The 26872-nt window shown below is 38.5% G+C and overlaps 1 protein-coding gene across 6 annotated transcripts in view; it reads left to right on the plus strand.

Moving 5' to 3' along the window:
* Positions 1-26872, plus strand: part of BIRC6 (baculoviral IAP repeat containing 6) — a 175732-nt gene that overhangs the window by 136953 nt on the left and 11907 nt on the right. For all 6 annotated transcript variants that reach the window (XM_035322410.1, XM_035322411.1, XM_035322408.1 and 3 more), the window contains 5 exons: positions 15246-15456; positions 22204-22349; positions 23201-23311; positions 24128-24345; positions 24861-25022. In XM_035322410.1, coding sequence (XP_035178301.1) covers positions 15246-15456; positions 22204-22349; positions 23201-23311; positions 24128-24345; positions 24861-25022 — 848 coding nt within the window. The remainder of the gene's footprint in view (positions 1-15245; positions 15457-22203; positions 22350-23200; positions 23312-24127; positions 24346-24860; positions 25023-26872) is intronic.

The following is a 26872-nucleotide window of genomic DNA, read 5'->3' on the forward strand; positions in this document are numbered from 1 at the left end:
CAAATATATGTAATATCTTAAAGATATTCATACTTCATGAGGGGGTTGCCAGGCTGTCTTGTAAAGACTCAGTGGTATAGATTCCATAATTTACAGTCTTGGACTTTAGATGGTCATTATCCTGCTGTACACTACTGATGTGAGTAATGCATTACACCCATAACATCACACTTACAAAAGAAACAAGTACTCTTAAGCAAGGTATAATTTTTCTTTTTTTTCCTCATGCATTTTCATGGATTAATATAATTTTGATTTTCATGTACTGCAGAAGATTGCAGATTATAGCAGAATCTAAAGAAAAATTTGAAGGAGAAAAAGGAAATTTAAAAAAATAAACATCTAGACTTAAAAATCTATTTAGGTTAAGAAGTTGTAACAAAATCCAAAAGATCATTCATACATCATTTATCCATGAAGAGCGTTTTCCCTTGCAGTTGTTCCATGTTTTCCCTAAGATGCAGGAAAATGCTTGAAATGCAGTAGCAAATGCATCCTGTAGGTAGTGCGTTGTGGGCTTCTTCTGTGATGACCTCCATGAACTCCATAAGCAGTTACGAGATCTGACACTTCCTCAGTTTAAATTGCAGAACAACAGAGCAAAGCTGTGTCTGTTGGGAGATGCAGTAATTAAGATGAACTGGTTAGCTTAGTATGAGCCAGAAGGGGATATCCATGCCACTTCATCCTTCTTCCTTAGGTTTTTGGGGGTTGGGGATTTTTTTAATTCTCATGAGAACTACCCACAGCTACTGTTGTGTGGTTTTATTATTATTATTTATTTTGTGGGAGTTCCTAGCTTATTTTTATGATGTAGGTGACGAGCGATGCCTTTTGAGTCAGCAGCGATGGGTGGTGTGGTTAGTTTGAGCCAATTTTCCAAGTCTTTGTTTACCCTGTCGAGAAAACAAGAACTCAGATCCTGCGTCTGTAGCAGTACAAGTTGCTTTTAGATTCCTTATTGTTCTCATTCACTGCTCTTTCGTCTGTTTCCTCTTACAACTGATTTGATGATGTTTACACTTCACCTATGCATCTACATCTTGTAATAATTTTCCTTCTGACTGTGGAACTTCAGTGACTTTTTTTTTCTGAGCTTGTAACTTAGTTACTGACTGAGAATATCCTTGGAAAAATACATAATTCTCTCAGAGCTAACTACATAAATTCTTCTAGTTTGTTCCCACATATCAGTCTTCACTCACTAGAAACTTGCTTGTTGCAATCTCTCACCCTTGCTTTAAAATAGTTCTATATTAAGAAAGCAATTAAAGCTTTATAAATGCCACCCAAAGCAGTTTGACCCTGGAAGTAATACCAATTCTTTTGCCACAGCCTTTTTTGAAACCAGCTTATCTTAGCAGCACTCAAGATCAACCACTGCTTTGCTGTCCATGAATATGGTCAGAATGCATACCAGTATTATATCAAGTGGTAAGTTTGACAACTGAGCCAGCCTGCCTTTGGAGGGTGTCCCATACTGGGTTGGGGGGAACTATTTTAATCGCTCTCTTGATGATGGAAACAACTCAGGAGTCAGTGACTGATGAATGCTGCTGAGGGTAAAGGTGAGGATTTCAGCCCCATGGTCACCTTCTGGATGTGGTGGAAACGAATGATGGAGAAAAGATGAAGTTTTTTGTTGTTTCTCATCTCACATTGGACATCAGGCATCTTCATCTTTATCTTTGCTGATATCAAAAAGAATCTCTTATATGGGTGTTGTACCTTTTAAAAGTGATTAGTTAATTTTAAGATGCTTCAGTGATGATTCAGTGCAGCTCCATAGTTTTTATTGTCAAAGTATCGCGGACTCTTTCTTCACATTGGTTTGAGTGCAGGTTGTATGCTTCTGGAGGATAATTAAGGCTTTCAAGTACCAAATTTTTGAACTGTCATGTTCATAAGTTTTGTTGTGTTAGAGGAATCTGTTAAGTGAATATTGGGCCCTTCTTATGGGCAAGCCGGGAGAGCAGTGAGAACTGATCCTAGTCCAGCTCTTGGAGAACAACAGTAACAAAACAAATTCCTCTTTCTCCAAAGGCCTTAAAGTGTGTCCCCTGGTGAGTAAGAACAAATCTTGTCCATATGAGTTTCCAGATGACTGCTCTTATTAAAAAACAAACAAGTAAGAAGATACCACCAATCACAGCACCTCTTGCTACATCTCTTTCCTCTGATTTTTCATCTTTACTTGTAAAAGGTTTTGGAACAAGACCATGATACTCTCCTAATGAAATCTCTTATTTTCTGTTGCAAAAGAACATGAACGTGTGCTTACTGTCTTTTAAAAGCACTTAAGGTACCAGATTATTTTGTAGTAGATGGCGCTTTTGGAGTAGAACTTCATAAACATATTTTTGAAAATGTCAAAACCGATTATTCACTTGAATGCTTAACAATATCCAAGATTTATGAAAGAAAAAATTGTAAAGTTATACTTCTAACTCAACTGTGTTGCAGAATGTTATTGTTATTTATAGGGAGTCATTAAGAAGTATGTATCAAAACATGGCATTGAGAATTAAAAACGTAATTGTTACGAGGAACAATGTATCCCAGCTTTCATTTCTAATTAGGTACTGGATTGTGTGGCAAATAAGGCACTTAGTTGTTTAAAGGCTAAATTTTACTAGCTCCAAAGAGCCAATGATTTTTTTTTTTCAAGAAAAATACTATTTAGCAAAGATCACTGAGCGATTGTAACTTCTACTTCAATCTTTATCTGTTCCTGTACCGCACATTGCTGTAGATTGCTTTTGAACATCAGACCATTAACTGGAGAGCTCTGCTCTGATTTACACAGCTGCTGATGACTTCTGTAGCTGTGTACGTGTAACATACTTCAAACTAACTTGCAACCTCTGGCCCCACTCACTTGATCACAATGAATTAAAGTACGTTAGATTTTCCATAAGGAAGGGAGTTCTGTGAGCAAGATGGCTGAAAACAGGTGAGAGATAGAAGGGGCTAAGGCTGGATTTCAGTGGGGCTTCTCACATCACAACTTGTTCTTCTTTCTGCTTTTTGCCTATCCATTTGCTGCGTAATTTCTGTGGAGTACTTTTCAGAAAAATGGTTCTCTGGAATTGAGTGCTGGTTTGGTTGGGGTTTTTGTCTGTTTGTTTTTGTGTGCCTTAAATCACAGAGTTTTTTGCAAATGATGACTTAAGTTCCTGAAGGTTCTTTACAGGACAGTCCTGATAGCGTAAGTAAACGAGGTTGCTTTCTCATCTGGAGACCAATATGAAGTTCTGGAGCTCTGTGGTTACAGGATAGTGTGATTGTCTTAAGGCACGAGCAACAGACTACTTATGGATCTGTATCTGTCTGCCAAGAACCTGTAATTATTTTTTTTATATCCCCTTTGGATCTGCTTAAACATTATTCTTCTTGTACTAATGTGAAGTATATTTTTCTGGCAGACCTTGATGCCTTGCATTCTGCTGTGCAACATGTTTTAGGTAAAAGGAAACTAAATTGTGGTGTATGCCTTCCAAAGATGAGTTATCTTTTTTAATAAGCTTCCTTGATAGAAGGATGTGTAGAAGCTAACAAATCATACTTGTGGTGCAGCTGGTGTTCATTTCATTACCGAAGTTAGTTTCTGCATTTTTGTTTTGGGTTATTCACTTGAGAAATAAGAGGTAGGGGCTGTTGTGTTCAAAAGTACTTGGTTTTGGCTGTAAGTGTTCCATGAAATTCTCTCTTCACTAGCTTGTGGTATCTGGTGGTATCTGTTTAATTTACAAAAACTGATGCAGGTCACTGACGAGACTGTTCAAGGGATATGGCAGTATCTGCCTTGTTTAAAGTGGAGGGGACTCTATCCTTAAGCTTTCCTGGTCTATCTTATCTCACTGCGAAGGCCCATGAGTGTTTCATGTTCAGTTCCTTTTTTCACTTCATTAATTGGAAGCCAAAACTGGTTGGTATATCCCTGCTTTATAGGAGGTCGGTCTATCCCTGCCTACAGAAGAAGACTGGGAGCCTCTAACTACTAAATGTTTTCCTTCCAGACTGTAATTGGTCAAGACAGTAGACAGGACCTTTAAAATTTGAGGTACAACATTGCATCTTTCAAAACTTCTGTGGTAACTATTACTGGGGCTCCCGTTTTTCTCATTTTACTTTAGTCAGACTGTACATCTCCAATGGTTTCATTTACACCTGGTAAACGTGGCTGGGGGTACGAGTGCTGGCTGGCTGGAACAGATTGCTCTGCTGTCTGCCACATGCTGCCAACGCATTCACAGATTTTTACTGGAGGCATTAAGAATTAAGATGCCTTTCATCATCTACAGCCTCAGAGCTTTTTGAAAAGAGACCATGACATCAGAGGAATATGACATCACAAGAGGTGTCCCGTAGTTCTGTATGATATTGCAGAAATGGTGGAGCTGCTTCCTTCAGTTTATTCTCATCCTGTCCTGTTCCTTACTGCTAGAGATACCATAATTGCTAACTGGGCCATGAGTGCCGTACTGGTATGCGCAAAAGACTCCCAAAAGGACAATAAATAATGCATTTTCAATGTGTGTGTTTTTTTTTTTTTTCCTATATTAGTGGCTTAATCAATCGTGTAGCGTAATTGAACACGGTTTCTTGACCAAATTAGCCATCCCTTTATTTCTGTTCAAGAGCAGCCTGCCATGGTTAGTTTTAGCTATTTTACTTCAGCTTTCCTGAGAAATAGTTTGCTGTACTCACAGGGCAGAGTTTTAACAGTTCAGAGGCACGTGGCTCAGCATGCATTTGAAGAGGAACTTACTGCAACAGTGAACGCTGGCTTTCATTTCAGCAGTTGAAAGTCTCATTTATTTGGTGAAGTGATAGGTCTTGATTATTCCAGGCAGAAGGTCTCACTGTCACATCTGTCTTTTGTGTGTGTTCTCGTTTTCTCTCCTCTTTTTAAAAATCAAATGTTATAAGCATATCTGGCATTCCCCATATTCATATGCAGACACTTTCATAGCATCTCCTTTCTTACTCTGAGTGTATTTGTAGTATTGAGTGGAGGTCACAGAAAACATGCCTGTGGTTGAAGCACTTAGTCTAGAAAAAGAGTTGATCTATGCTAGCTTATTTCAACACACATGCTCTAGGTTTGGAATAGTACTGATATCTTCTTGTCCTCTCTGAGGACAACTTTCAAGCTAGTACTCTTCATTAATAAAAGCATATGTTGGGTTTTTTTGAGTTAAGGGATGATCCACAAGGGCTCTTCCATCATGGCCAAGCAAAATGTTTGGATATTTAAGGCAGAATAAGATGTGTAAGGCAGTCTCCTTGCTGCCACCCGAAGGCATGATCTGGTAGGTATGCTCACACGTACAAAAAGTTTCCCATGGAGCACAATAGCTGCACCTCTCCCCATTCCAATGGGAATGTTGGTATCCTCTGCTGATGGTCTGGGAGTTTGAAGAGAAGACCTGAGTCTTTGCCTTTTTCCATCTGCTGAAGTAATGTCTTTTAAAAAAAAAGAAAAAGAAAAAGAGTAATCCTTCACTATCTAATTTTGAATTTCCATGTTGATCTCTGCAGCATGTGCTATGAAATGGCAGATTTCCATCTAATTTTCAATTCCCATCTTACCCTAAAATACTAGTGACTGTTTTATGGGCTGGAAGGGGTAACAGTCAGACTGAGGACCATTTCAAGGTGGCTGCTTGCCCACTCATCTTGCCAAAAATAGTGAAATCACTATTCCTTTTCCCAGTGCGGGGACGATGAAAGCCAGATAAACTTCCTCAAAAATCATGCTCTGTGTTGTCAGAGCAGTAATACATTTCCTTTCATCTCTGCAGAGTGCCTGCACTTGAGAATTAGCTTCAGCACTTGAGAATTAGCTTCAACTATCTTGCTTAACTTAATGGTTTATGATTTAGGAATTCAAAAGGGGAGAAGCCTGTATTTTGGGTTCTAGTAACAGACTTGCAATGTGCCGGTCTGAGCTTGCAGCAAATGAATGGGCCAACAAATACAGTTACTGTGTAAGTGCAAGAATTTGATCGCATCAGAACTCAAACAGGCTTAACATGGGGTGATTTTATTGATTTTTATTTATTTACTCAGCTATTTGTCAAGAAAGTTTCAGTCCACAGGCTATTTATTTAAGTCAGGTAATTTCTCTTAGGAAAAATGTTTTCCTTCCTTCCTTGGTTAAGTAGAAAATTAATGTTATGCTTTTAGCTTACCTCTAGTATTAGATTTATTTCATTATATCTACTTCAAATATAAATTATTGGTCCTTTTTATCGTATTAAGTGCCATAGTAAAGAGATGTATTAGTAATGGAGTTTTTTTCAGCCTCTGACCAGGAAAAAAAAATTCATTCTTATGCGCTCACTCGCCCTTGTATATATTTTCTCCTATCTTTTCTCTTTCTTTTATCATTGCTGATAGCATATCATTGTGTATATTTATTGGATAACCTAAAGTTATCCTGGAGCTTTGCGTTGATGCTTCCTTATTCTTGTTTTGTAGATTTGGATGCAAACATCATTTCGTTATAGCTTTATCCTTTATTTGCTTTTCTTCATATTTTGTTGGTTTTAAAGAACTGATACTGGGTAAATCCAGTGATCTCTGGGAGGGGAGATTTTTGGAAGCTACAGTGCTGGATCCAGTGGCAGGAGGAGTCTCCTCTGCAGTACTCTGGTTAAAGCCCTTCTACACTGATGCTTACTGCACCATTTCAAAACAAAACAAAAAAGCGGAATGTTTCATTTTCAGTTTTGGTTAATTATTCTTATTTGGTGATACGTTCCCCACTACCCATGTTAGATGGCTCTGTAGCCCCCAAGAAACATCCCTTCACTAACTGACTGCCTTTTTAAGGTTATATGGAGTATTAATGGCAGACAGTAGTATCTCTAATGGGTTCCATTAACTGAGACCTGAGCGTGGCATGGAAGTTGTAATAGCTCCAGTTCTGTAGATAACACACGGCTTTAGTAGTCACTTATGCTTTAGAAGCTGAGATTCTCTTTTATATCTTTCATATCAGTTGGGTTTCTTTTTCCTGCTCCTTTCAAAACACAGGAAATTGTGTCTGTTTACGCAGCTGTACGCACTGGCTTTGTGAAATAATGCCTCTTGGCAAAGGTGGTGGGGTTTTTTCTGTGTTCATGGATGTATTTATGACAAGTTTTTAATGAGTAACGTTCAACTTCACTTGTAAACAAAACTTTCCTGAAAATGCTTATTTTTAAAGCAGATTTGATTTTGGTGATGTTAAGTGAAGCAGAATTAGTTAAGAGCAGTGGTCTGCTCCCTTGAGCAGCATTCCTGCACCAACTCGAGATGATTGACCGACCTGAGCAGTGCATTTTGCCTCTGTAATTGAAATAATGCTACTTCCCTTTTCTACTGCAGTTAACATGTTGGGTTTTCCACATTTCCTAGAAGAAGCTAAGAGCAGCAGTGCCAAGACAGCCCACGTTTGTTCGCCTGTTATTTTTATCACCACTAGTGGCCAATAACAGTTGTGTATGGGAGAGTTACAGGAGAGGGGCTGACATATCGGTGCCGCCCTGCTATTCCTGCTGCATGGCTAGGGCTTGTGTCACCTCGTTTAGTCCTCAGTGCCCTGTTCTTACATGAATTTACCTGATTACTTTTGAACCTGTAACACTATTTGATGCCACAGCATTTAGTGCTAAGCTCTTCCAAAGCCCAACAGCAATGCATTGTGTTATGCACCCCGCTGCTCTTCCACAATTCGCTCTGTCTTCTAATGGCATGCCTAGGCCTTTTAATGTACCAATCAGTCCTATTCATGGTTTTTTGTTTGCTTTTACTAATAATTTGGAACAACTTTATCATACACTTCATTAGTCACTGAGACTGCCAAGTCTTCATTGGTTTCATTTCACATAGCGCAGAAGCTCAATTGTTCAGTCGCCTCTCATGCTTTTTCAAGTTCTGTCCTGTCTTTTTGAGACAAGGGAAAAAGCACATGGTGTGGAAGTCGCACAGTTGATTGAATACAGTCTCAATAAGTAATTTCAAATTTATCTTACCATTTTCTGACATTTGATCTGATTTATTTTTATTTTTATTTTTATTTTTGACTACTAAAGAGCTCGGTGCTGACACCATAGGAGCAAGGACTTAGGCTGGATCAGAATAAGAATAATAATCATAATCAACCCGGAGCCTGACACTGCACATGCTGGGAGACACCCACCCACGCACCCTCTTCTTGCATTGTGTTACTCTGCTCTGGCACAGGGTATCAAACTCAGGGCTGTAAGCCGGCTTCCAAAATGAGGTTTAACCCCTCCTCCTATTGCAAAAGGACTAGTCTTTTCTGATGCTTTTGTAAATATATATAATCAAAAATGGTACTGTGAAGATGTTTGTGTCATTCCTCTAGCGGAAAGTGATGAAAAAGTCAGGCTAATTAAATGATTACAAGATGACAATATTTAGAAAACTTTGGTTTTATTTTTGCCCTAAGGCTAATGATTTCTTAAACATCTCTGATTTTGAAGCATTCTGTAGGCAATCCTTTTTTTTCTATGAAAATGGAGCAGAAAGTAGGGTGCTAATTAGGCCTATTATAAAAGACACTTGCCCTGGGTTGATTGTGAAACAGAAAATCAAGAGGCAGTAGAGCATGACGCATTTGGAACTGACACTATCGCCTGCAGCGGGGACTGCATCCATAGATCATATGTTTGAGAAGATGCAGTGAAGGGGGCTGAGGGACACCTGCACTTGTAAAATATTTAGAAAGAGGAGGAAGAAGAAGAGGGGCCCTGTTGGAAACACGGTGTCTCACATATGCTTGGCAGTACCTGTGGCCACAAAGCTGTGTCTGAAGGTTTTAATTGAAAATACAAAAATAGTGTCTCCTTTGTCTGGCATTTTTGAGCAGTGGTGTTTCTTGCTACGGAAAGTCTTTAATGGGAGAGTGAGATCATGAAATCTTCAATTTAATCACAGCTATGTTTTTTAGGTTTGAATAACATACCGTAGCATCAAAAATACATCCTCGCTAATTACTAAGTGTATTTGTAATATGTGGCGGGTGTGTGTTGTACTGCAGTCGTGATCTTACCACTGGACTTAAAGTTAATCATAAGTGGAATGGCAGTGAGAATGTCGTCTTTACTTCTAGCTTTTTAAATTGATGAGATCAGTTTCTTTTAAACTTTACTACTATAGAAATAAAGGATTCTCAGAATACAAAGGTATTTTCTTTTTTTCTGTTTTTGCAGGGGAGGTTCAGTTACACTGTAGAAAGTTTTCAGCATTTTTGCATGATGTAAATAGATGAGTTGCTCTACGTAACTGCTAGTGGTTTTCTTTCACATTGCGTAAAATAGATGCAGGTTTTGACAAATATTAAAAAACAAACAACAACAACAAAAGCTTCATTTTTCTAGGAAGATATAAAGTCTAATTGAAAAAGGAGAAAAGTAGATCCAAACCAAAACAGGAAATAAAACTTAAAGGAGTCTCTTGGGTCACTGGAAACTCTGCCCCATGCAAGAAGCAAACCTCTTGGCATGGGAGATGAGTGTTATTGTAGAATCAAAATTCAAATTTATCTTGGATTATAGAAATCAATTTGTTAAAGTTTTAAACTGTTTTTCCCCTCTTCTGATCTATTGAATGTAAGCCATACTTGAAGGAATTTTTAAGTTTAACTTTCCGTTTCTTCTTTTGAGATTGTGCGTTCTCTATAGAATGCCTTTTTCTTTTCAGTGGTTCCCTTTTACATGCGCATTTGTGACCATGCCTCTTATGTCTGCATGGCAGAGCTCTTGGAGAAAACAAAAGCAATGGCCATGAATTGGAAGGAGTTTGCAGCGGTGCCTTCTGTGGTCGCTGCCAGCACACCCTTGTTTCCTTCAACAAAGGCAGAAAGGCGGTCATGTACTTTGTTCACAAGTAAAAAGAAACTGCACATACAAAGCATAGTCTGAGAAAGTCGTACTTTTGTGGGGCTCAATTGAAATTCAAGACAGGTCCTGAAGTGAGTCGAGTAAATGAGAAATGAAGTACAGAGGATGAGTTAAGAACAGCTATGTGCAAATTCCTTCATAGTACAAAAGCTAGGATTGTACGCATCTGTCAGCATGCTATATTTACACCTGGTTTGGGGTTTTGGTTGGTTGTTTTTTTTTCAAGTGGCTGTCGTTTTCCTCAAGTGTTTGTTTTGCCTCATGCAAACGTGGTGTTTGCAAGCACTTCAGGTTAGGAATTCCTAGTTTAGTCGTGGTAAGAATCACAGTGGGAATGCCGTCACATTAGAGGCAAGTAAAGCAGAACTTTTCATCATCTTCCTAGAAATTATCCTTCTCTATTGGTTTCTTCACTCTGCTGTAAAGTGTGAAGATTATTTGATGTAGTGAATATGCTGTATTAATGGTTTCCTTTATTTTATTCTCTGTGTTATATTTTAAATGTCCATTGCAATGGAAATAAGTATTGTAATCTTATTCATACCCAGTTAAGTTGTACTGAGGATGTTAAATGAATTGCAGAAAGATTTATTGCTGTTCAGTATTATCTATTTAATGGGCCATTAGGCCTGGCTATTCTTTGTTTGAATATTGTATAATATCAAAAGAAAGCAAATGCATTAGACTCAGTTGGGGCATTATCTTGTTACAGATATTTATGCCATTTAAGGCAATACCTTGATCCTACGAAACTACCTGCTCGCATGTGCTTTTTTAAATACCAAAGCTATAATTGCATATGAAAAGGCTTTTTAAGAAACAGGTTTACATTGGTAATGAAAAATAGATGTGTGGAAAGCAATCAGAATGTTTTTTGAGATCACAGATAATGTTTGAACCTTGCCCAGTTATTCTCCAGGGGTAACTAGGCCGTGTGGAACTTTTCAAAAATGTGATAGGTGCTGTAGTATCTCATGACCTTTAGGCATTTGTGAAAGTCTGCAGCTTTCAAAAGGATCTCTAAAGCATGAGGTGCTTTCCTGATATTTGCCATCCCTACCTGCCATAGTAAGTAGCACTGACCTGACCGAGATTTCTGCTTTTCCTAAAGGCAACAGACCAAGTTTAGACCTGAGATGCTTTTTTGGTGTGAATTGAGAGTATAGATATAGATCTCAACATCATAGAACAGCTGAGGTTGGCAGGGCCCTCTGGAGGCACGTGGTCCAAGCCCTGCTCAAGCAGGGACACCCAGAGCAGGCTGCCCAGGACCACGTCCAGGCAGCTTTTCAAGATCTCCAACATGAAGGAGATCTCAGAGGAGGAGATACCCAATCTAATCTCCTGAGGTGCATACTGCCTATTGTCCAGAAAAGCTATAGTAAACTTATTGATAATTATCAAGGGCAGCAGAACATTGGTTTTTGGATATGTCTGTTCATTTCTGCAGTCAATAGGACAACCTTGGTAATAAAAATGCTGCTGTCACTTCCCTTTACATCTGCTATTCGTGGTACCACCATGAGACCAACCTCCTAGAGCGCTGCTGTCAGCACCTCATGACCCACCTTGTGGTGGTGTTGCCCTGCTGCTCTCTAAAGAAATTTTTCTACCTTTTTCTACCTGTTTACCTTTTGGGGTAAACATGCAGCATGGCTCTGGGGCTTGCATGTTCCTCAGCAGCTCACAGCCACGTAGAGTCAGAGACCGCAGACAGCACCCAAGTGGGCAGAAGCGAAAGGGCGCGTGGTTTGTGTGCGCCCAGCATGTCCAGCTGTACGCGGTGCAGGAGCTGAGAGCACCGTACAGGCTGCTGTTCAGAACAGATATTTGTCATTATTTGACTTTGGGATAGCAGAGTCCTGGATAATGTATCCATCTGTCATTTATTGCAAAGCCAGGAATCCTGAGCTCCTGTTTCCATTTTCTTAGGAATGCTGTGTATTGGCAGTTTGGTCTGCTTGTGGATATGCCTGTATAAATCAAACAATGTTAGTACCTTCTTATGCAACTTAAGTACCCATATAAAAATAATTCTGACATATTTAAGATGTGCTAATACTATTCAAATTATAGCATTTCTGCAAGGAAAATTACTTGTTTTTATTTAGTGATGAAAGTCCAACACAAGAAGGTACTTTATTTAATGTGAATAAAATGTTATCCTACACTTGCATTGCCCAATTCAGTAAGGCAGAGAAAAAGTTGAGTATGCTCCCGAGGTATAGCATTCTTCAAAGAAAAGTGTTTTTAGCATTTAGCATTTAACTTTTAGCATTTGTTCTTCTTTGATGTTTATGTTTGCTTAAAATTCAAATGGCTGTGGTCATAGTTGGCGAGATAGCTGTATGTAAGGAAGTCTAAAGGTTTCATTGCTTCTGTTTGATGGAAATAGGTTTATATTTTATAGTGTTCTCCATGTTACTAGTCTTTTAACGTGGTTCTTTTCTTGAGATCCTGTAATGAAGTAACTTTTGTTACAAAGCTGTATCTTTTATATTTCTGAAATGCTCTCCCCAAATACAAACCTAATGCTCTCTAAAGGGAAGACACATACCTGATAAAAGCCCAACTAACAAAATTTGCTGCAAGCCCTAACAGCAGCAAAGGTGATGCTGGAGTCTTGAGTGCTGCAGGACTTTGGTTTGAATGCTGCGGGACTTGCTGAGCCTCCGTGTCAGGGCCTGTGCTGTCCTGCGGCAAGGCAGGAGGAGGTGGGCACGTTAGCAAAGAGCAGCGCTGGGCGAGGTGGGCACCAGGGGCTTAAGCATAAGGATTTAAAACCTGAGTGCTACTCTGTCTGGATTATCTCATTAGAAGGAAGTGTAGAGTTTAAAAAAAAAAACGCTTGAGTCTTCTATTTCAGAAAGAGATGTATCTGCAGAAAACATTCTGTAGTCAGTTTGGCATTGGCTTTCAGTTGAAAGTAAAGCAGGCACAAGGAGTAGATGAACTGCCAAATGAAGACAGTAAACAGCACTTTGCCAATTTTCAGCTCTTCACAGTCAGTTTTACACTTAGCCAGATATCCAGTCTTAAGAGAGACATTTTTTCCCCTCTTTTTGGCTTCAGGTTGGGGGCTAGGGGAAATTCTTTTCTTGTGTTTTGGACAAACGTACTTGCATGGGTCATAATCTTTAATAAGTACAATACAAGCCTTGGACAAAAGTAATGCAAGATGTGTTATCAGAAAGTTGAGTTAGCAGAGTCTAGAATGCAGTATGTAAAAAATAAATAGTTTTTTTTTTTTTAAAAAAAAAAAAAAAAAAAAGGTTTCAGTTGAACCCATCTACTTTTAGGGAACAACTACCAAGTGAATGCATTTCATTTGTTCCACAAGGGAACAATTGCAAAGCAACGTATGTTAGCTGAATCTGCTAAAAGTGTAAATTCTCTCCTACCTTTCTGGAAAGCATTTCCATTTTAAAGTCACGTCAGTTCGGTTTCCCTCACAACTACTTCTGAATGTAACTAGCCTTTCAGCAATGGAGGAGAGGGCAAGCAAGCACTGAAGGATTTGAGATGATATATCCTGGCCTCGTGAAGCCTTCTTGGTTAAATTAAAGGAAGAAATAAAAGCTTTCTAGGCATCAGGTGCACCAGCTCATCTCAGACCTGCTCACCTCAGGCCTGTTCCTGCTTCTTTTATGGGCATTTTACACATCGTGGGGATTTTTCTATGGGCAATCGGTGTCCACTAGAGAGTAGGCGCTGAGCATAAGGAATGAATGTGTGCGCAGCCATACATGTCTAACGGCTAATGTAAGAATTGACAGATAAAAAACTGGTTTTCTTAAATGCCAACATTTAGGTTCCACAAAGGTTGCTTTAAATATATGGCGTACTTCAGTACAGGATATTTTTAGAGCAACAGTACCAGACCTGATAGTTTAATGCTTTGTTTCCTTGTTCTCAACACAAAAAATATTTCCCCAGTTGAGAGTTGGTGGTGTTTTAATAGTTCCAAAATACCAACAGCAAACTGTAGATCAAAGAAGAGAGAGAAAACCTTAAAACCTGGATAAACTTGCTTGTTGAATTGTGGTTGGCTATTTACCCTGTCCTGTCGTGCTGTATTTAGAGCTGAGGGATTGGTAATGGGACATGAAAGTTTGTGATTATGCTTTAGCTTGGAGGGTGAGATGTGCTAAATGAAACATTAAAGAGTTCTTCTGTGCTTCATTCTGTCCTAATGTGAGTTGTCAGTTAATTTTTTTTAATTTTTTTTCTGGAAAAAGCTGAAATGTATTTTATCAAACTCAGCCAGTTGTAAATACTTTGAACTAGAGCAATAGCTTCTTTTCTGCAGTTAGGTTAAAAATAGTATGTCCTAGGGACAGAGGAAGCAGCTGTGTTAAAGTATCTGCGTATTGCTACATTTTCAGGTTTTCTATTAATGATACAAAGTCGGTTGAAATGACATCCATTACATATTTGTCCAAGCGAGTGGAAAAGAAAAATAAACAATGTGGTGGTAAAGGATCCATTAGAAGCGTGTGGGTCACTGCGTGCCTGTCCTAGAGGTGATATCTGTTCTGTGCCCCCAGTTACTTCTGTGATGCATGTACCTCACGCTGAGCAGCGCCAAGACAGTGAACTCTGCCTACCTTATATATCTTCTTACTCATCTTTACTGGCTTGTGCTTCATATGTATGCAGATAAAATAGGCATCTCTTTCAAAACCTTTGCACGCTCTGAAAATGCATGATAGTTTTTAGGATGCTTTCTCCATTGACAGGAGAAAAGCTAGACCTCTTAGAAGATAACTTCATCTAGTTCATGACCGTAAGTATTCCTGCAGTAATGCAGACAAATTTTCTGAAAGGAGAAGACAATTATAAATAAAATTGATATTTAAGTCTTTCTTTATTAATGCTTACGCTATTAGAATACCAAATGCTACACTGCTGCGCCATATGGCTTTTGACTTTGTCTTTGATTAAAAGGTTAGAATTTTCCTCCTCGTAGATGTTTAGTATTTCAGCATACACCTTGAGCCAGGACTGTGTATTAAGCTCCTAGAAATGAATACAGAATGTGGTAATCCCGTTGTGCACCTTTTTAGCACTTTTTCTTTTGTCCTTTTGTGTCTTTTGCTAACCTTTGTTTTCCAGGTATCTTATCCAATTCATTCTGGACTAGTCCATTAAAACTTAATTTTCAAATGGCTAATATAAAAAATGGCTAATATAAAGTAGCATGTTTTATAATTAAATGTCAAAAATATTTTAATAATTATTCAAATCTAGCTTTTCTATTAAAAAAAAAAATCTAGTGGAAGGACCATCTCCAATTTTAGTAATTTATGTGAACTGTTTTTCTCTTAGTCTTGGATATGGCCCGACATGTTCCCCTCTACCGCGCACTGCTAGAATTACTCCGTGCTATTGCATCTTGCACATCGATGGTGCCGTTACTGCTTCCTCTGTCTGGAGAAAACAATGAAGAGGAGGAGGAACAGCTGGAGTCACAAGCTTCCGTTGGGACCTTGTTGGCTAAAATGAAGACCTGTGTAGATACCTATACCAACCGACTGAGGTAATCATCTTCATCATCCCTAACCTTCCCTTGGCTATATTTTATAATTTATGTGTTGAGAATATAGAAGTGAAAGATTTAGTTCTGTATTGTTCATATATACAGTCCTGCAGTCCAGAGTGAGAACATACCATATGCTTGATCTAGATTTGTGTTTAATATGCATATTTTCTGTTTTATTATGCTACTTACTCGTAAGTATAATAATTTTCTGCTGATCAGAAAGAGGAGTGCTGCTCAAGAATCCGGGAACTTTAAATCTTTCCAAAACTTCTGTCCCTCTTCAGAAAGGTATATCTCTTGTTTGCAGGACTCGTATTTCCTGCTGTCAGTCTGAAAGCAGAAGCATTCCTCAGAAGCTCTTACACATGCCCATTCTGTAAAGAATGGAACTGGGGAGGGTAAAACCAAATGGTAGTTTTTACTGGGTTTCTTTTATGTGCTACTATGATGCTTTATCCATCAATAAAGCTTCCTCAGTGGATTCTCCATCAGAGGCTGACTGGTTAGTAGAGGAGCCTTTTGGGTTCTCTCATGAAGTAAAAGATTCAGTTGTTATTTCTAGTGAGAAACCTAACTGCATAGAGACAGCTGAAAATTTTTGACTAGTGCTATCGGTTGGTGCTAAATGTGAAAAGCGTGTTTGTACACATGGCGACTCCACAACAGTTAATTCATTAACGCAGGCGTCAGAGGTGAGCTGGGACGCTTGAAGATGATTTGATGTTATAAACGGATGCCCTGGAGCCATCCGTGCCAGGCTGTTCAGGTCTTCCACTGTCTTCTGAGGAACTTCACATTTGACATTTCCTGTCAGGCACTCTTGCAGTCTGGTACTGCAATTAGAGAACAAACGGAGAAGTGTCTCAATCCCCCTTCTCTGCGGTGATGCCATCCAGCTGCATAAGGGATGCAGTATAATGTCATCTGTACAGGCTTGTTCTGCACGCTCTCGGGACTTCAGCAGACTTTTCAAGCCTATGTTTCTCAAGGAAACCCATACAGACAGACAAGACATGAGGACAATTTCTTAGAGTAACCATTTACCAGTTTTTAGGTACCTCCTTTTATAAAAAATGGTTATGAAGGCAATAATAAGCAAAGATTTTCTTCCAGGGAATGTGTGAATCCAGGCTAATTGGTAGCTGCTTTTATTCCTTGATGATTTTGGTGTAGTCCATAAAAAAGACGGTTTTGCTTTGTTAGACCCATTATCTGTCTCAGGCTGGTTGGGCCATAGGTCTTGGACAGGAGTAAGATTTAGACCAGCAGTCTTCTTCCTTTTCTGTTCAGTAACAACCAGTACCCCCAGTTTGTTTTTCTCTTTAAATGTTCAGTCACCAAAAATTCAGAGCAGTCACCGGCCTGCTCTCATGGAAGCAAGGAGCGCCTGCATGCCTCCCTTCTCCTTGTGTATCTGGGAGGTGCTGGAGTTGGCACAGATTTCACAAATGACTTTTCACCTCTGGATGTCTCCAACCTTCCTGCTTTCTAGACTTGAGGATTTGTGTTGGTTTTTGTTTTAATGGATGAGTCAAGGTTGTTTTTGCCCAGACTGAGGGTATTAGAAAAGCAAATTCTGCTGCAATTCAGATTTCCATTTTTTTCTTTTGATCATTTCCTGTCTCCAGCAGTTAACAGGTTAGTTGCTTTCAATATCAAGTTGGCTTGTAAAGAAACAATATTCATCCTTAACTTAACTCTGTGGTCCTGTGAATTTCTGGAGTCCTTTCTAACTTTGATTCCATATCAAGCATGTAATACCCATGGTGGGATTTCTTTGTTGACTGAATTCAAGAGAAACTGAATTAGGAAGAACAAGTAACATTTCTTTATATTGGTTACCAACCCAAGAAACATCAGCTTGTGCTTTGCTGGCAAAATTATGTAGATCACAGTACATGTAATCTTAAAATAGAAAAGAAAATCATATTTGACTTCTGTGTAATCAGTTTCCAGTATAAATATATCTATAAATCTCTCCACCATGATTACTTCTTGTTGTTGTTGTTGTTAATCTGGTCTTCCTAAGACACTTCCCTAAGCTGAAGTCTAAGAAGTTTCTTTGTCAGAATGGCATATGACCATTGCTATTCGTAAGCTCCTTTTATTTCAGCAAAATAAAATATGATATTATTAGTTCTTCGGTGTTAGCTTAGGATCTGAAAACTAAGAATAGCTCTTCAGGTACAATCAGTATTATTTATAAAATATACTATGTTATATATAATTCATGAATTTCATTTTAAAATTATGATTGGTTCAGTTACTTATCTATACAACTTTCTTGTGTTATTTTGATATATCAGCACAAAAAGATATCTTGTCTTTCCCTGGGTGGTTTAAGCATAATCCTGTTTGTCTTTAAAGCAGTGTAGAGACAAGGATGGAAACACCAACAGCCTGAGCAGCCTGGAATCACTGGGGTGGAAGGTTTTAATTCTCAGCCTTCTAGCTGAAGGTTTGCCAGCAACATAAGCAAGTGTTGGCATGAATTTCTTAAATGGGACAATCTGCTGCCCTTTTTAAGTCAAACGCCAGAAGAACAACATAATTAGGGGATCTGCTTTCAAAGACAAAATTTTCCTTTAACTGAACAGCAGTGCTACTTGCTCGCCTACCAAATGTCACTTGCATGTTGGAACAAGACTGTCCACTTCAATCAAGGGGGACAGTGTGGTTTTGGATTCCAGTTAAGCATTCGGTTTCATTTACTTTCAAAAGCCATAATGTTCTACTGGAAAATCAGGAAACTTCAGGATAATGGGGAAGACATTTATGTATGAGATGCTCATTCCTAAATTTGATGAGGCAAATAGGGTAGATGAGGCATTTTCCTTGCTATGGCTTTTCATTGTCTTCACTGTTACCTTGCAGAACTTCTTTGAGTAACGGTGCATTTTGCAGACAACAATTTCCTTTCTAATTGGATCCTAAGAATCTGTATTTTTTATTATTTTTTACAGACAAAACCTCTCACTTCTTTTTGATACGCACTCAAGGTCATGTTCAGAGTTAATGGTTGGTTGCAGGGAACAGCCCTGCAGCCTTTCCTGCTCTGAAATGCTTCAGTTTCGCGTCTGTAAATAGAGTGCTTGATGCCCCAAGGAGTGTGGGGAGCCCCCTCGGAGGAGGCTGCTAGCTTTTGTCAGTGCTCAGTTGGCAAAGGCGTGTTCCCTTGCTTGTTCGGCCTAATTTTAGTAGATGGGTCTAAGAGTCTGTGGGTTACTGGAAGGAGCGTGCATCTGTTTGGTGCATGTGGAAGCCCACGGAAGGTGGGGGACCATTAGTGCTGGTGGCTGCCATGGTTGCAAACCTTTTCCCAACAGAGTGACCGTCAGCATAAAATGGAGTGGAATTGCCTTACGAGCAGCATCTCTGCACTACAGAGGGGCTGAACGGTTCGCTGCCTTTACTTTGTGAATAATTTGATAAATGTATCACTCTATATTACCAGGGTACCTCTAAGTACCTGGCATGAATGAGTAACTATAAGTATTGGCTTTAAAAATTAAAGTTGCCTTGGGAGTGTATCGTTCATTATTCATTTATCACAGTGTGAAAAGAAGGCTGTCATCTTCCAGCACAAGCTAAATTAATGGCTTAAATTATTAGCATGTACGCTGCTGTCTCTTCTAGCAAATATATTAGTTACTGTCATCCCTCTAAACACGAGCTGACATGAGTTTGTCTGCATTTCTTCAGTGGTTGAAAAGCTGCAAAGGGAAGGTTTAAAGTCCTAAATAAATACTTGGCTGCTCCTCCACTCTGAAAATTGTAACATTTAGATAAAGGATTGGCCTGCGTTAAATAACTGAGACGTTTTGCTCCACACAAAGTCTTGGAGGAAAGGAATATACAGTATAACACAGACATGTAAATATTTTCTAAAAATAGAGAAAATGTACAGCAAAATAGTTATACGGTTATATTTTCTCCCCTACTTTATTGATATTATTGGTTTTTATGTTTCTTTGGAATACCACTGAAAAACGAGTAATCGGAGCTCAGGAATTTGATAATGCTGCTAGTTCACCTGCATACATAAATTTATATGCAGGCTGCTACAGGGCGGGGAAGACTTGAAGGATCCTACTGTCCTTATCACTTCTGTGAATGAGGAGATGAAATACCAAAATTCACGTTTTTGGGGGAGAGCATGTACCATTCCCAGCAGCTCCCCATCTCCAGCTGGAATCTCCTTGGCCTTCCGAGATGCTTGTGTGTGGCACACAGCCTGGCAAGAGCTCGCTGCGGCTCTGCATCCAGGCAAGATTGCAGCAGCAATACAGGCGAGGAGATGGTACCAAGAAGGAAGAACAACTTTTCCTCAGCTAATAATCTGTTTTGCCCTAGTTACACCTGCTTGCAAAATGGGAGAACGGTACCCAGAGTGTTTTTTTTTCATTAGCACACAAAATATCACATGCTTCAGATTATGCTAAGAGGTTTGGGGACCAAAATATCTTCTTTGGTATTGCTGCAAATTTGTCACAGTAGTAACGTTTGCACTGCCCTGAAAGTCCTGCTTCTCACCTCCAAGACCAGACCTAGCAGAGCCGTGTTGTACATACATGTTACTCGGGATCCATCCAGCAGGCTGCTAGGCCACCGCAGGCTTCACAGGCTTTCTCTACATGTACCGAGATTCCTCAGTGTACTGGTTGTATGTGAAGCTCACGGGGCTTTAGATTATGTTTGCCTCACCCATTTTAGAACCATCTTAGGATGGAAACTATATAGACTTTTTTATATTTTCCACACCAAGTTTGTTTTCAGCGTCAGAGGTAGAGTCAAAATGTTCCTTGTGTGCTCATACGTTCACCGTCAGTAAGTCTGTAGGAGATCTTACACATGTGCTTAAGCATTTTATCTAATGAGGCCAATACCTTACTGTTTCTGAGATGAAGGAGGAAAAAGCTGGTAGTCTAAATTGTAAAACCACAGGGAAGATGAAAGCCCTACAAGATAACTGTCTTGAAAATAAATTTGTAAGAATTAATATTGCTTTCCATACCTGGACCAGTTACATTTTCGTTGCTTTTCAAGCATCCTTCTCTTATGTAAGCCAGTTGACATTTCATTTTAACCAAAATTTCTCCAATGGTTCTGTAGCAAAGAGCTCAAGGATTCTACATCAATAGCAAGCAGTACTAAATCTGTACACCCTTCTTGGGACTGATGGCTGTAGCACGTCTCTGATGACTGTCATGTCAGGTATCACTGAGGTTTAGTGGACTTAAATATACGTATCAAACCTTAATAGGCTACTTGAAAAATCTTAGCCTAGATTTCCCCAAGGAAAAAGACAGTGATAAGGATTTGGGAAAGTGTAAATGGGAGAGGCAGCTGCTGCTGCTTTTCTTCAACTGTTTCATAAACTCTACACTGTTTGGCTTGGTGCTTTCCTTCTAACTGGGAGTGCTTGAAAGTTCACTATTGCTTGAAGTCAGCTATGGGTTGACATCAGGTTGGATTAAATCTGGAACAGGGAAACTGGACCGTGCTGCAGTAATGAAGGTTGTTATTAATGCACTCTAGGGATATTCTCGTTTGATTAGGTATGGTACAAAGACTTGCATTATTTATGTAATCACCTCTATTAAGTACTTTAAAAGTTTGTTATTTATGCATGATTTCAGCCTAGATCAAAATACAGAAAGCATATTGTAGTTGATAGTGGCTAAAATATATGTTTGGAACATCAAAACATTGCATTGCTAATTCTTCTTGCATAGATAGCTTTGTTTTGCTTCTGGGTATGGGAATGGGAAAGAAAACCGATGCTTCTTGGCTGTTTATCTTGATTGCATCTTAAAATGAACAAGTGCTGTTAAAATATTTACAGAAAGGGGGGGGGGGGAGGGAGGGAAGGCTTCTTAGCATAAAACTCTTTAAATTTTGCAGGATAACAATGTAAATTTGTGCTAGCTCTTAAATTCTCAAATTCTAAAAAATGAAGGTGTTTAAATTGACATTTTAATTTGCAATGCATCAATTATAAATATATCATATAGAAGTCATCTACACTTGTAAGACTTAGAATTATGCTACATTAAATTGCTTCATGAAAGAAAAGGTCTTATATTTTATAGTCAAGAAGGGAACTGCAGAGAGAGAAAAACTTCATTTTTAATTCTTGTAATGCCTACCTTGCAGTTCATTGACACAGTGTGAATTTTGACTAGAAGAGCAATCTCCTAGCATTTTACCGTGAGTGTATTTTAGAGAATTGTTAGTGTACTGTGGAATAGGAAAAAGCACCATAATTACCTATTTAAGTATTGACTTTACATCAGGATCTGCATGGGTGGATGAAGTGCGCATTCATGACATGATTTTTGTTATATTGATTTTGTAAGCTTTTCTAATATTTTTTGAAAGCGTGCAAACATAAAGTCAGCATGCAGCGTAACTACTGGAATTAGTAAATGGTTGTAGCAAGAAACTGGTATAGTTGTATCATGGGCTTTGTCTTCATGGTTTTCCTCTTCATATCAGTTGTACTTCTGTTTGTCAAATCAAGACTGTATGCTCAGTATTGTCACAGCTTATTGCTACATTAAGTAGCATTAACCTGGATACCTGAATAACCTGGAGATGCGTAGAAACATTCCATTTCAGAACATTTGCTTTTTCTGATCTTTAATAATTTGATATTTTCCTTGTTGATAAGCATGCTCAGTACTGTCTAATCTGTTGAAAAATATTCTCTCATGCTATTTTTCAATTAAAAAAAAAAAACAGGTCTAAAAAAGATAAAGCGAAAGCTGGAGTAAAACCAGATGCTTCTGATCAAGAACCGGAGGGACTGACACTTCTGGTACCAGACATACAGAAGACTGCTGAGATAGTTTATGCTGCTACCACCAGCTTGCGCCAGGCAAACCAAGGTAAAACGGAAATACCCTTAGAAATACTCTATAGTGATTATTTGTAATGCATTCATGAGCAGATAACTGAAACATTGCTTTAAAAGCAAGAGAAAAGACTTCCCTCCTGCCCCCAGTCACCCACCACAAGTTCAAATGTAGTCATTTGGACCCTTGTGTTAGTCTTAAATGTTAAAATCAGGATATAGAGTAATTCAAGTAAGTTGGAGCACATCTCACAACTTTCAGCACAATTAAGTAGCACATCTTTTTTCTTGGCAGAAGATAAGGCACGTGACCCTTAGTAGTAAGGCTTTTAGCATGAGAAGCAAACCTTCTGAGTTAGTATAACTAAATGCACAACAAAAATATAAATCATGGGCTGAAGCTGCAGACAGTCAAACAACCATCTGGTTGTCTAGTAAAGAAAACTAAAGATTAAGTAGCTTAATTAGTAGGAGAGGATATTATCAAGGAGTATATAACCAGCTCCTGATTTTGGAGAGAGCATGAAAAACACTTGCATGAATGTCCATCCACACAAGCGTATGTAAGACTTGCTTAAGAAAAATAATTAGAAGAATCAATAAATGAATATTCATAGCAGCAGCACTCATTAATTATTTCTGAGCTGAGATAACAACCTTTACTTTACTCTTACTTAATCTTACTTTAAGCTGTTCAGTTAATGAAAAGTAGTAGTTAGAAAAACAGATTTGTATGCTCTGAGTATGCTCCCCAGTTTTCAGAATTCTCTGCAGACGCTATCATCATGGAATGTCCTTTCAAGTTAAATAATCCCCAAATGGTTGGCGTACTTGTCTCAAAATTACATTATTATCTACAAATAATCATCACATTTCATAAAACAGAAAAGAAGATGGCTGAATACTCTAAAAAGGCGGCTGTGAAGCCCAAACCTCTGTCTGTTTTACGCTCTCTTGAAGAAAAGTATGTGGCTGTCATGAAAAAACTCCAGTTTGGTAAGTTGAGAAGTGTGAATGTTAGCAGATACCTAAGAAGTATGTAATCTTTTGCAATGATTCCCTATTTTTTAAAAAAGTGATTAGCTTTTTGCATATGTCACGACCACTGATACTTTTCACACATGAAAGATTATACAAGTCTGTATTTTCAGGTTCAAACTAATGCACTCATTGAACAAATAGGGAATATATTATGCATACACTAGATGAATGTAAGGGACCAGTCACAAAATTCAGTGATGGTGTTCATATTTTCATTCCTGTAATGATTTGTGAATTTTTCAGCCCTCAAATTCTATTGCAATATTAGTAGGGTTTTTTTTTAAAAAAAAAAACTTCTATAAAACTTTATATAGATGTTTGTTAAAAGTATAACTTTTTTAATGGAATAGAATTCAGATCAAAATGTGTTTTTAAAGTAAAATGAAACTGTTGTAAACTTCGTTCTGTCTTTTTATGAAGCTCATTATGTTGCGTTTGGAAAACAGGAGAATTGGTTCTCGTTTTGGCCATAAAGGGAAAGCGTTCAAAAAAATTCAAGAACAACTACTAGTGTCTCATCTAAATAGAGCTATAAAATTATTGCAGAAATATGTTGGACAAGTTGCATATGAATGCTTGTCCATTTGCTGCAGGAACTCATTCAGCCCAGCACTAGTAATGCTTTGTTTTCTGTGAGCACTGTTAACTCACAAAATACTTATTTTCATGATGCAAATTAAACTTTCCTGATTTTAATGCTCAGAATGTTAAGGCTGATCCATTAGCAACTTCACAATTTTCCTGATGCAATAAAATTTTCTTCTCTTCTAGACACATTCGAAATGGTTTCTGAAGACGATGATGGAAAATTGGTTTTTAAAGTAAATTACCACTACATGTCTCAGGTAAAAAATGCAAGTGACGCCAACAGTGCTGCCAGAGCCCGACGTCTTGCTCAAGAAGCTGTGACTCTTTCAACATCACTGCCTCTCTCATCTTCATCCAGTGTTTTTGTACGTTGTGATGAGGAGCGGCTTGACATTATGAAGGTGAAGTTATTTTTATTTCAGCTGGGTGTAGAAGAAAAAAACAGAAGTATTTCATTTAGTCTGATCCTGATTTATCAGTAACTTGGTGGGAGTGGGGGGGAGTGGGTGAATAAGTGTAAGGACACTTAACTTTTAGCCAAGGATACTTAACTTTTGTTAGACAAGGAGACTTAACAGGACACAGTTCATTCTTCTTCTGCTATTCTGAAGTGAAAAGTTTTGTTTTGCTACTCGATTGTGGTCAAAGGGTATCTTTCCATACTACAGTTTAAGTCAATTACAAGCAGTAGGTATGGACAAGTACACCGAATGTCTCTGGACCTGAAGTTTGAAGACAAAATTGAATCAGTAACATGCAATAGGAGGTAGAGTTAGCGCCTTTCATTTTGCTTTCCAATTGTAGTCTGTCCAGAGAAATGAACGTTAGCTGAGAGCTTCACTTAGAAAAATCTCAGCTGGGTGACAAATGTAAGGGTTCTTTTTGAAAACTGTCTTCTTTTTTTTTACAATGGTAGGTTCTCATTACTGGTCCTGCAGACACCCCTTATGCAAATGGATGCTTTGAATTTGATGTGTATTTTCCACAAGACTATCCTAACTCCCCTCCACTCGTGAATCTGGAAACAACTGGAGGCCACAGCGTGAGATTTAATCCAAACCTCTACAATGATGGCAAGGTAGGTCAACTTCACTCTTGTGCACAGATGTAACAAAGAAGTGAAACTGATGAAACTTGTCTGTTTTTGTTCCTTTGTGGTTTTGTGTCTTAACTGTGATAATTCTGAACTTCAAAAACGAAAGTTAAAGAACGAGGGACCAAAGGCCTTCCTAGCCCAACATCTTGCCTTCACCTGTAAGGAAAGTCATGACTTTCCTTACAATGAAAGTCAATTAGGTGATTTTTCCAGTGCAAGGCATATTTGTACTCGGTTTGGTAAACCTGGCAGTGTTCCTCAAATGCAGGTCATTCATCTGGATGCTTTGAGATAGTGTGGAGACTGGGCTTGCCTGTGGGAGAGCATTAAGAGAAGGGCAAGTGCTCAGCAGTACGTTCCCAGCCTCCAACAGGCCCCTTGGTGAAAACAGCGGCCGCTTTGTTCGGTGACTTGTGGAAACCTTGCACGTCTTCATCTACAGTGCAGCACAGCAGTGAGTTCTGCAGCTACCCATTAAGTGCTGTAGTAGCTCCTTTTTTGTTACAATTTATGAAAATTGGCTCTTAATTTACTGGCAAAATATACAGGTATGGGTATTAGGCTGAGAGAGGTATTGTACACTCTCTGATTTTAGAGGTGCTTGTTTGTTTTTTTCCTTTTACAGTCAAATGAACAGCCACTCCTGATGTACTGAAGACAGGAGTTTTGTTAAAGCTGGTCTTCAAACTGAATTGAAAAGTGATTTAACAGTTTGAAATGGGAATGACCTCTTTCCTGAGGTCATTCAATCTAAATGATTTTAGAGATGATTTGTTTTGTAAAGCCTTTATCAGCTGGACTGGACCAGCAAGTAAATTTGACCTAGAAAAATGTTGTTTTCCACCCTCCTTGCTAAATTAACCAGGCAGAAATCTCTTTTGGCTAGCTGAAGTAACCAGAATCTTTTCCATGGACAAAGTATGCTTCAAATCAGCCACAACCAAATAAACTTGCCAAGTGCCTTGTCTCTCTTGCCATACAGAAGTGATTTTTCTTAAATACGAAAAAGAGATTCCTTAATCTTGGAATCCTTTTAAAAAGAAAATGTAACTCCTAAAATAAGGATGGAATAACTGTTTTGCTTAAAAAATACTAAGATGTTAAAAGCTGAAGAAAATTAGGGGTCCCTCCCAGCACTCCAGTCTCCTTGGTATGGTACAGTTCATTCTGAAGGTTCCAAAAACCTCACAGAAAGTCAAGCACATACCAGGGAGATGCAACTTGTATTTATACAAAAAATAAGCACACATGAAATTCTATAAAGCTACAAAAATGGCTATCTGTATGTCTGCACTGAATTCTAGACCCACAAAACAGCTTTGGCTGTACCCATGTAGCACTCCTTCAGCCTTTTTAATGCAAAAAAAATTATCCATAGACCAATGGTTTTTCTCATTTTCCACTCTTTTCATGGGTTCCCCTTGCTCCCTGTTTCAGAAGCTGTAATGTTCCTGTTGAGTTTTACAACAGGTTTTCTTTTAACACAGACGCAGAATGTAATTCAAACTGGAGAGTCATGGCGCATAGTCTCCTATAAATTCCTTCTATTTTGTCTCATTACATTCCCTCGCTTCAATTGTTCAATTTTGTGACATGGTTGAAGAACTCTGTAGGCTTCACTGCAAAAATCCATATCGGTCATAAGAGTTAATGAATATTTTCAGTTCCTTGTTAGTCTGTGTGAAAGAGAGCACCTTTGAAATGCTTAGCAGAATGATTTTCTTTAGAACAGTAATGACAAGTGTTAAAAAAGTATTGAAAGAGGAATGTAGAAAATCAGATATTAATGATTCATTTATTTTTGGAGCCACTAGAATCCATAAGTTTTCCTT

This window comes from Oxyura jamaicensis, chromosome 3 (assembly GCF_011077185.1).
Source record: "Oxyura jamaicensis isolate SHBP4307 breed ruddy duck chromosome 3, BPBGC_Ojam_1.0, whole genome shotgun sequence".
In the NCBI taxonomy this organism is placed as follows: domain Eukaryota; kingdom Metazoa; phylum Chordata; class Aves; order Anseriformes; family Anatidae; genus Oxyura; species Oxyura jamaicensis.